At 36.4% G+C, this 12,077-nt stretch overlaps 1 protein-coding gene across 1 annotated transcript in view; it reads right to left on the bottom strand.

Annotated features, from left to right (window-relative positions):
- Positions 1-8,052, bottom strand: part of LOC140149079 (proton myo-inositol cotransporter-like) — a 27,435-nt gene extending 19,383 nt beyond the window's left edge. Inside the window, 3 exon segments of the mRNA XM_072171242.1 lie at positions 126-386; positions 389-648; positions 7,973-8,052. Coding sequence (XP_072027343.1) covers positions 126-386; positions 389-572 — 445 coding nt within the window. The 5' untranslated portion in view covers positions 573-648; positions 7,973-8,052.
- Between the last annotated feature and the right edge of the window lie 4,025 nt (positions 8,053-12,077).

Here is a 12,077-nt window from a genome sequence, read left to right as displayed (position 1 = left end):
GGGGAAAGGGGGTAGTAATTTACATTTAGTATGCCAGAGTGTGCCAACATTATTTTCCTTGTTTACCCAAAACATTGATCATAGATCTGTTAATATCAATTTTAAACATTTGAGCTAGTACTTACCTACTCCAATTCCAACAATCAGCCTACCAAGCAGAAGAACTCCTCTCACAGGCGCTAATGCTAGTACCACTGCTCCCAGAGAGAACACAAAACTGGCAATCAATATCACTGGCCGTCTGCCCAACCAATCGTTCAGGACAGCACCAGCAAGTGATGCTACTGCAGCTGCTCCAATAGTTGCACTGACAATTATTTCTTGCCATAGAGTACTAAGTTGAAATGCTTCCCGGAGTTGAATCATGGCTCCCGATACTACGCCGTGTCATAGCCAAATAGAAAACCACCCATGGCAGCAAAGAAAGCTAAAACTTTCACCATTGGTTTTAAGGGAGGATGGTGTCTTTTATCGTGTTCAGCCATGTTGTTTTGTGTGGCAGGTGAAAGATTTGTTGTATCCTCTTTGTAAGGGTCGTCTGTATTAACTGTATTAATGGCACTCATTTCCATACAATATGTTATGAAGAACCCAAGGCTGCCAAATTTGGCGTCTTATTCAACAAGATAATCAATGTCAAGTCTCCATCTAGAATTTAAAAAAACATTCATAATCACAGTAACCTCATGAATATATACACAATGCGTGTGATCCAATCACATTTTATTATTTGTAAATATGACAAAGCAAACATAACTATAGTATGTTTAAGGGACCCTTGGACTATGTTTGCCTGACAAGAGGTAGAAGGTTCGATTTGAGGTGCATGTGTTGGGTTCATAATGGTATTTAGAGTATCAAAATGTGAAAGTTCATACTACAATGTGGTCCAGGAAGCTGTTCCATATCAGTGCATTTTGCTATTGTGTCAGTTGGACAACTGCTTGATTAATGACATGTGTTTAGGGTAGAGTATTGAGGTAAAAAAAAAAAAAAAAATTGTTGTGTTGCCCTCAACCGTCCGGTACTAAATCCTGAAAAATCAGGGTCATAATTTTTTAATTTTTTTTTTTTTTGAATGATGATTTTTACAGATTTGTTCAAAAAATCAATGTTTTTCACTTAAAATTAATATTATATTGAAAGACTAGTCTTTAATTGATGTCTAACAGGTATCCAGAAGTCAAAATTGACAAATGTACACCTAATTGAAAAAGCATTATTTAATATTTGAGGGATTTTTAAAATCTGAAGGTTAAAAAAAAAAAAAAAAAAAAAAAAAAGAAATCCGACCGCCTCGACCCAACTTTCCCATTTTTCCACTTGAGGGCAACACAACAATTTTTTTTTTTTGGCCTAATCCTGTGTGTAATTTTGGTTAATTTTGATGGACAGGATTTTAAGATACGACCTTGTGAAAAATTATAAGTTTCTTTTTTGGCTTAGTGTATAATAGCACCTATGGGCATCTGCGAAAGTGTAATGATGTTAACCTTTTGTGCATGCTCATTTATTTAAACACTCCACGCAAGAAGCATTTTCGAAAGGCTAGCATCAGGCGACGGCGGTAGATGTCGGTAGTAGATGCAAGTATGAATACAAAATCATTCAAGTGTATAATCCCTCATAACCTTTAGGTCCCAGAAGTGTGAAAGTTTGTGAATGATGTTCTCTACGTCAGTGGAGAATTATGGTATCCAAGTGCATCCAGAGGCTTTTGGTAGCAACGGTTGGGTATAACATAACATTCTCTAAACACTAGATAAAAAGATAGATTTGTACTGCAGACCTTTGGTTCAGGCCACGCACCGAATATTCTGTTACTCCCCGGCATAAGCATCAGTCACAACTGCAGGCATGTATTAAACATACATGTAGTAACGAATTTGATAACATTTATTCAATACTAGGCGGTTACCCGTATCTCGCGGTTTTCGGCTATCATAATTATTGGCTTTCGCAGATCTCAGAATCAGGGTGTGTCCTTTGGGAAGGTCTGACAAAAAGGTCACCGTGAAAACTTTTGTTTGTTAGTCCAAGGTCCACTCACCCACCAAGTTTGAGCTCCATAGAGGCAATTTTAAATTTCTACCTTTTTTTGACCTATGACCTCTTAACCGTAGGTCTGACAAAAAGGTCACCGTGGAAATTTTTGTTTGTTAGTCCAAGATCCACCCACCCACCAAGTTTGAGCTCCATAGGGGCAATTTGAAATGTCTACCTTTTTTGACCTATGACCTCTTAACCGTAGTTCTGACGAAAAGGTCACCGTGGAAACTTTTGTTTATTAGTCCAAGGTCAACACACCCACCAAGTTTGAGCTCCATAGAGACAATTTGAAATTTCTACCTTTTTTGACCTATGACCTCTTAACCGTAGGTCTGACAAAAGGTCACCGTGGAAACTTTTGTTTGTTAGTCCAAGATCCACCCACCCACCACGTTTGAGCTCCATAGGGGCAATTTGAAATTTCTACCTTTTTTTGACCTATGACCTCTTAACCGTAGGTCTGAAAAAAAGGTCACTGTGGAAACTTTTGTTTGTTAGTCCAAGATCCACCCACCCACCAAGTTTGAGCTCCATAGGGGCAATTTGAAATTTCTACCTTTTTTTGACCTATGACCTCTTAACCGTAGGTCTGACTGAAAAAGGTCACCGTGGAAACTTTTGTTTGTTAGTCCAAGGTCAACACACCCACCAAGTTTGAGCTCCATAGGGGCAATTTGAAATTAGACTTCAATTGGACTTGACCCCGGCCTTGACCTTTGACCTTAAAAAATATAAACTCGTTCTTCCTCATACCAAGCTGCACCCACCCACCAAGTTTGAGGAACGCGCGACCCCCAGTCTCCGAGAAAAGAGGCGGACAGACAAACAGATACACAAACACACAAACAAACAGATTCTGGTGAAGTAGGATAATTGATGTAGGCCTACTACAGCTAGAAATATATATTTACTCTTGGGCCCCTATGGTATGCTGGCTACGGATATTTAAGATTTGTATGCATTTTGTTGTACTTTTTATTTGTTAGCCCATTTTGGATCAATTTTGTTGTACCTTTTACTTTTTAGCCCATTTGTGACAATTTGCCCCCCCCATTAAATTTGCCTTCCCCCCCCTTTCTCTCTCTGAAAAAGTCCTGGCTACACCACTGTGCAGATGAAACAATTTTATTCACATATCCTTACACTCTGTTTCATATAACATAGCATGGTAAAATTCAGTGGTTTGATAAGGCATGCAAATAGGCAATTGGATCATATTATAATTAGCACAATTTATAACTACAATACCCTGGATACACCAACAACCCCCTATGAGATGTTCATGCTGGCAATCTTGACCTCAGTAAATGTTGACATTATTGATGTGTGACTAATTAGGTGTTCATACACAGTCCCTGGTATTATATAATATTGTGTGATTGCTTAAAAGGGCATTTCGTGATCCACAGCCTCATTCCCCCCACTTTTCTCAAAAAAAGTTGAGATTTTTACATCACTGGAAACCTCTTGCTACGTCCCGGTTTATGTACAAAATATTTCTTGCAGATTAATTCGTTTAGCAAAGATATCGTGAAATTTGAATTTCGTTCTGGTGCACCAGAACGAAATTACAACGCATTGTCTATGGAGCAGTGTAATACACATAATCATGCATAACTCATGAATAAAATCGGAATCAACTGAAATTTTGGGAATAGGTTTTTTTCGTGGATATCTAATGAAAAATGACATAAATAGAGGATGCTAGGATCACGAAATACTCCTTTAAGGTATCTATAATAAATTACTGAGTTTTTGGAATTGGTAAGTTCAGTGACCATGTTGACAAATTAGTTGAATAAACAATAGATGTTAATTTAGTTTCACCTGGTGCAGGGCAATTTGAGGTGCAGTCTCGGAATAATCAAAATAAATGTACAATTTTGTAGAACACTTACTTTCAACATTTGCAAAGTATTTTGCACAGACACTGATTATGCTGCTAACCTGTGAGTTATGGTGAGCCTTACCATGCTTACCAGACTTGTACCTGCGTTGCTATTAAAAAAGTCACCCATTTTTCTTAACCATCTGTCTCTATGGGACAGGAAATTGTCAAAAGTTGGGGGATCTTCAAAAGTCACCCATTTGGGCTACTAAATCACAGTTTGGCAACCCTGTTTAATTTGGGTAATTTGGAGACTTTTCCAATATCTGTGCTTTGACCTAATTCACTGATTATGCTGCTAACCTGTGAGTTATGGTGAGCCTAACCAGACTTTTGTACCTGCATTGCTAAAAAGTCACCCATTTTTCTTAACCACCTGTCTCTATGCACAGATATTGGAATGGGACAGGAAATTGTCAAAAGTTGGGGGATCTTAAAAACTCACCCATTTGGGCTACTAAATCACAGTTTGGCAACCCTGTTTAATTTGGGTGATTTGGAGACTCCTAATTCAATAAACAAACATTTAACTGTTGACATTAGGTTCTAGTTTGAACACTGACATGATAATGTTGACAAATTAGTTGAATAAACAATGCATGTTAATTACTCAAGTCAGATTCTCCTGTGTAATGGTATGAGTGACCCAATCTCAGCATTGATCAGATCAGACATAGGATTTTGCGGGTGTTCATGTTAAACAGCATGACTGTATTGTAGTGTATAATTGTGACTGTTTACTCAGTGTTTAAGGCCGGTAACACTATGACGAATAGGGGGTGAACGGCAAGTTTAACGTTAAGCTGCTTAATTGCAATTTTGAATTTATTATTATTGATATTGATGTTAATATTTTTGATTATTATTGATATAGATATTAAAAGTTTAGATTATTATTTATATTGATTTTACTATTTTTGATTATTATTGATATTTATATTGTTTTTATTATATTATTATTGATATGTGTAATATTTTTGATTATTATTGATATTGATGGTAATATTTTTGATTATTATTGATAAAGATATTAATTGATATGTGTAATATTTTTGAATATTATTGATATGTGTAATATTTTTGAATATTATTGATATTTATTGATATAGATATTAATAGTTTAGATTAGCCCAGACAACGTCCGGATTCGGTCGCTAGTCTCTGTTTCCTGCCGCAGCATTTCGTCCCTTGCCGTCGTGTTGTCGCTAAAGGTCGTTCCCACTCGTCACCGAATCTTGTTTTTCCTCTTTTTGTTGTCGCTTTGCCGTCAACATTTTGTGATTTTCATGTTCGTCACCTTTCGTTGCTTATCGTCCGTCATAGTGTGACCGGGCCTTTACTCAGTGCTTAGCTCGCAGGTTCCTTGGTAGTGCCTTTGAAACTAATTATCATTATTTGACACCCTTAACGTAAACAAAAACAAAATTGGACGTTTTATTGGGGTGCGGACAACTTTACTTCACATAACGCAAAAATCCGCTTTTCGAAATAATGTAAAATGTAGAAGTTTTTAGCCTTACCAAGTCGCCAAACTCAGTAATTTATTATAGATTCATACGCCTCTTGCATCATAACCTGATGTCAAGGAAGCAAACAGGTAGCACTAAATCTTATTGATTTATTCATTAAAACTTAAAAATTCATTAAAAATTTGGATTTACTTATGGTTTACTCAAGAACTCTAGCTTCGAATTTGCACACGATAGTTACGCATTCGAAGCTAGAGTGCTTTGCTACGGTTTTTCGGTCGGACAGCGGTGCAATTTTTTGCACCGAAGGTTATTTATTCTGGTAATGTTGAAATTCGGATGAAAGTTATTTCGATGAGTCAACTGTATCTTTTGAGCAAGATTTTCCTATTTTGGGCAGTCTAAAATTTTGCTGAAGTGTAATTTTAGCAACATTTTTGATGCAATCGCCTGTCGTGATCGGCTGTGTTTACTTCTGACCTTCCATTGCTTTACAATTTGAATGCTATGGTGGTCTCTAGCCTAGAATGTGAAGCTATCGGTGAGCAAATTCTTGGCTAGAGTTCTCGAGCAACTTATGGTCTATCAGTTTATTTTTAAAGTCAGGCAATTGACCTTCAACCCAGGCCTTCAACTCCTTAACAGGCATGCCATTTCCCATAGCCTCCTGTATTAAACGGTCACATATTTTAAGCCACAATTGTCCTCTTATAGTGCAATACTATAGTCATTTCATAGTCACCTGCCCCGGCACCTGCCTAACACCCCCCCACCCCCAACATGCCTAATTAAACCATGAAACATGTACTTGTTGATAGCATACATCATTACAATAACAATCATGCATCATATGCCTGGCCTGGTGCCCTGGCCTGGACCAGTTGTAGTCCCAATAATAGGGTACCTGCAGGTAATATGGGACCATTAAGGACGTTTAGCTTATGTGCATAAAAACTATAGAAGATATGCCCAAAAGAGATTGTTATGATGAACAACCTGTCCTTTAAGATTAATCAAACAGGCAATGTTATCTTGTTTTTATGTTTGTTTGGACGCTATGACGTCAAAATGACGTCATCGTCAAGTGTCCCATATTACCTGCATGTGCAGGTAATATGGGACACTGTGTTATCTCTATGGTGAAAATCAAAATGTTCAGAAAATCACTCTTTTGTTCTAAAAACATTTTTGTTACATGATTTTGAATGTTAAATGCAAATTTCAACAAGAAAATTCAATTTTCTAAATAGTTTTGCTTTTCGCATTGACAATGCACACAATTTCCTATGTGTCCCATATTACCTGCACCCATTCAGTTGAAAATCAGAGAAAATAATCATTTATAAAGGAAAGTGCCACTTTTCAGTGGAATTTTACCTGCTGATAAGCTTAACCCATCACCTAAAGATCATAAAAAGTGACAAATGCACCCTCAGTACCAGAGTATTTGGATACACAATCATAAAAATATCAGGCCAAAAAACGACGTAAATTTTTGGGCAATTTCACTCTTTTGGCATTGATTTCCAAGAGTTTGATACACAGACTCCAAAACTGCATTTCTAGAAGCACAATTGATGTCTCTAAACACTTAACAAATCAACTTAAAGTGTGTACCTTCTCTAAGCTACATTTTGTTAAAATGAAAACAGGTGTCCCATATTTACCCTGTGTAAAGATAGTCACTTGTGCTGAGCATGAAATTGGTCACTTATTCGCTCACTGTTCAAAATGTGACATCTACACCAATTACAGTCCCCGAAACTGTCTACTTTTTAGCCGACCTCAATTCCGAAACATTTAGTGATAGTTAAAAATGCGATCCCCAACCCTTTGGTTACCTTTGGACGAATTTTTCGAAATCTCCGCGGAGTCTCCGTGTCTGAAATTCCCGGTACAAACATCGAAAATGTCGCAATTCTCAGTTCTCGGTGATGATACTATATCCGCATCGCTGTTTTCATACATGAATATGCATATCTCTGACCCCTGTAAGGTCAAAAACGTGGCGTTGATTTCAACCAATCCGATCCACCGTTTAATACGCAGCTTGACACTGACGTCATATCTGAGGTGACCAGGAGGCAGGAGCTACCATTTTGGTAAACTGAACTCGACTCGTGCGTTCTTTTGGTTCACATAAATCGAACAAAATTTTCAATAACGGGTAATATAGTATGATTTCAATTTTTATTAATGAAGTTACTTGTAGTTTTGAGGAATGACAAAGTTGTTTTTGGAAACTTAGATGTTTGTTTCAACTGATGATGTAGGATCGCAAGGTGAGTGAATTCGTGAAGAGATTTGCTTGTTTGAGTGATAGTAGGATACGGGATGTAGGCTAGTCCTCTGTGTTTGACCGGCTCCGACGTCTCAATTCACAACGTCTCAATTCGTACCTGCTTACCAGACAGCAATACTGCGTATTGCTGTATGGAACCAGATATATCCCATATTACCTGCTGTCCCATATTACCTGCAGCTACCCTAATACCCAAAATGTCAATGACAAAGACAATAAGCTTAGCAAACACATCTTAAATTCTAAATACTTTCAAGTACTCACTAATAAAATTAAAAATAAGTAAAAAGCCTCCGATCAGTCTCATGATCTTGCTTCCGTTCGGCTTTCAAGGTCGTCCCAAGGGAAACAGGACACTTCGCACCCTTTCAATTTCGGACCCGTGCACTTTCGCCCCCTTTCAATTTCGCACCCGTGCACTTTCGCCCCCTTTTTAAACCGCGGGTAATGTGCTGCTGTTGATTGATGATGCACGATCGATCGCTTCAACTCCCGGCGGTACAGTGGGGTGTTGTATGTGTATAGTACTATTGGTTGAGTGTTGATTGTCTGTGTTTGCAGTGCTGGGTCCAGCGTGTACAAAAGCAAATAGTATGTTGACACGGGATGTTGATGGACTCTCCGGTTCATTGAATGTAATAGGCCTATATTATTACAATATATTAAATGGGCTTCGACTGAAGATTGGTATTCATTTTGTTTTTGACTTGTTATTTTATTTTACTTAATAGGCCTATTTAATTTAATTTAATTTTTATTTTATTTTAGGCCTATTTATTATTATTATTATTATTATTATTATTATTATTATTATTATTATTATCTTTATTATTATTATTATTATTATTATTATTATCTTTATTATTATTATCATTATTATTATTATCTTTATTATTATCATTATTATTATTATTATTATTATTATTATAATTGTTGTTATATTATTATTATTATTAGAATTATGTTACCTTATTAGTTATTATTTATTTATTTATTTGTTTAAATTATTTATGCCTTACAAAATTTATATAGGGCCTAATATTGATATGGCCAAAAATTTATAATTTGATCCCATCTTTATGTTGCCGAATTGATCTTCTTTGACATGAAACTAATGGAAAAAAATATTTGGCAAATTTCTCAAAGACAATTGCGCACATGCAAAACAAACTCCTGTAGCAGCTTTGCGATAATGCTGTGCTGACTTTCGCCACCTTTCTTCACCGCAATTATTAGCTGCCACCTACGCGAAAGCGCCGGTGTAACATGGGTTCAATTAATGCAATGGTAGCCTACTAGCCTACGGTGACTAGGCAGTAGCACGCATTATTCGTCCCAGAACACACCCGTACCGGATCGATTGCTTGACAAGTCCCCGGGACACTCGGCCGCGTGACTGTATAAGGTGTTCGTTCGTTCGTTCGTTAGGTTCGCTCTCGTAGGAGCAGGGTCATTGCTAAAAGCTTGTCCCTCAGGTTGCAAAAATCTGTTCAAAAGAACAGGAACTGGGTAACTTTTGGTCGCTGTATAAGCCGACCCACTCTGGTTGGTCAATCTGAAGTGACTTCTTGAAGACTTGTGTTTCAGCGTAGCCCCTGTGGCAGCCATGTAAGGCGCGTATCGGTTTTATACCTGCTCGCACTAGTCCGAGTCGTCGGTTCCCTTATAGCAAACTGCCAAGTCTTGTGAATAGTAAATTATTCCCCCAGTCCGTTAACCGGTCAAGCCAGTACAACGAACCATAATGGGATAATGTTACTATTCGGTATAACTTTGGTTCGACCTTATGCTGCTGGAAAGCTCGGGATAGCTTGGGTGCTTCGACACAACAGGTAGGCTCATGTCAGTCATGTGCAGTGACACGGCGGTATGCACATTCAAACGTCTAGCTGTTGCCGCCCTCGTCACTATCCTTAACCTTCTTAGCGCAATAGGTCTTGCCTCTATTGTACCTTCACGTGCTCGTACCGTAGTCACTTCCCGACCGCCACTCACGACGAGTCGGTGACTGATTCGATTGATGATGGATTCGATGATTGATGTATAAGGTGTGACTCCTTCAACCCATTATGTAATGAATTGACTTACGCGAAAGCGCCTGGTATGGTGTTGGTTCAATCAATGGTACCGTAAACAGACACGCAAAAGTGCCATATGCCTAGTGACGTACGATCGATTGCTTGACAAGCCCCCGGGCCCCGCGCCGGTATAAACTTGTCAAGAAATACATGCATACAAAGATATTTATTTACGAACAATATGTTACGATTGCACATTGAGAAATATTACAATTGCATCCATATTCTTTGCCAAATATAAAATATTATTAATCAGGAAAGTTTTCTGTTCGTTTTAATAAGAAATGTAAATAATGAACCAAATGTTTTAACTTTTATGTCTTTTAATGAATGATGTATTTTGTCTGTGTTCTTAATTAATTTAATATATATATTTCTACAAGTGTTACGTAAATTGTATAAAACAAAGAAATGTGAATACTTTATGACTTTTAATGAATTTTGATATACTTGATGTATGATTTTTTGATGTTTATGTTTTTAAAAAATTCTTACATATATAGGGCCTATGTATAATTCTACAAATTGTTATGTATATTGTTTTTATGACACAGGGCCCCTGTAATAGCAGATTTATTTCTATCAATTATATTTGTTCAGTTCATTTTAATTTCTTTGGATTTAGTTTTTTCTTCTTTTTTTTCTTCCTTTTTTTCCCCTTTTTTCCTTCTTTCTTTCGTTCTTTCTTTCTTTCTTTCTTTTTCTTTTTTCTTCTTTCTTTCTTCTTTCTTTCTTACACTTACACATTAAAGTATTTATTTTGGAATCAACTTAGCTACAAATATTATGAATTGCAACTAAACACAGAAACGCATGCATTAAAACACAGAAATATATCACAAATGAAATTCCGATTTAAACGTGATCTTATATAGTCGTACAAACCCATCCGCCCCCCCACATACACCCCACACGCACCTCACACATCATATATACACCCCACACATACACCCCTACCCCCCATATACACAAAAATGTGAACACTGAACACTAATCAGCTAAAGATATAGTTGTTACATCATGTCAAAAACAAGTTAATGCTATACTGAAGATAGATGTAGTTTATCTTTTTACATATCGTAACGTACATGCGGTTTACAATTAAATTAAAACTCATTTTTCTTTTCTCTTATTTATATGTTCACGACTCATTTTGTTTTTTTCTTAATTTCTGCAACTGGCCTGTCAATCACGGACTCATTATGACAATGCTTTATTAACACCACGGCACATCTTACGTGGTATCTTAATCCGCTAATATGCCGACAATTTTAAGGCGGTATGTTTGAACTCGAAGATGTCAATAATGTAATTTATAGCATCTATTTCTTAGATAATAAAGATCGTGTAAAGGAGATGAATTTCTTTCTTTATTTTTATTTTCTGTTCTTTTTTTGGTTTTTATAGTGCCTTTTTTATTCTTTTTTTTTAATCAAGAAAGCTGCTTTGTCTTTTGAAACCTGTTTTGTTTTTGGATGTTGCTGCACATAATAAACAGTTTTAAACAATTAATTTATTTCTATCAATTAGATTTGTTCAGTTCATCTTAATTTCTTTGGATTTTGTTTTTTCTTTCCTTTTCTTTCTTTCATTCCTTTCTTTCTTTTTTCGTTTGCATGATCAGGCTATAGGGGTCCGACGCATAAATGACATCTATCTTAAAGGAGTATTTCGTGATCCTAGTATCATCTTTTTATGACATACATTTTTCAGTAGACATGGTAGATATGCTTGAAAAAATCTTATTCCCAAAATTTCAGTTGATTCCGATTTTGCGTTTGCGAGTTAGGCATGACTATGTGTATTACACTGCTCCACAGGCCACTGTTGTAATTTCGTTCTGGTACAGAACGTAATTCAAAATTGACGAAAATTTTTGCTAGACGAATTAATCTGCAAGAATTTTTTTGGACATAAACATTATGTAGCCAGAGGTTTCCAGTGGTATAAAAATCTCAACTTTTTTGAGGGGATGATGCTGTGGATCACGAAATGCCCTTTTAAATAATTGCTTCCTTGTTTTTATTAGTATTATTATGTTTCTTTCTTTATTATATCATGTTTATGTTTCGTTTCTCTATGTCATTCTTTCCTAGATTTTTGCCTATATTAGGCCTATATGCGTGTACATCATATTTCTTCATTGACTTCTAGCAAACACCACAACTCTAAATATATACATTATAATTATTTCTGAAAAAATTGTGCAATCTGATTCTGATTTGTAAATGATTGACAGTTATCATAATTCGGTTTTTTTTATTTCTGTAACTTGCCTGTCAATCACGGAC

Source organism: Amphiura filiformis, chromosome 3, assembly GCF_039555335.1.
Source record: "Amphiura filiformis chromosome 3, Afil_fr2py, whole genome shotgun sequence".
Taxonomy (NCBI): Eukaryota; Metazoa; Echinodermata; class Ophiuroidea; order Amphilepidida; family Amphiuridae; genus Amphiura; species Amphiura filiformis.
The sequence above is the reverse complement of the archived record's forward strand: the minus strand, read 5'-3'. Positions and strand labels throughout refer to the sequence as shown.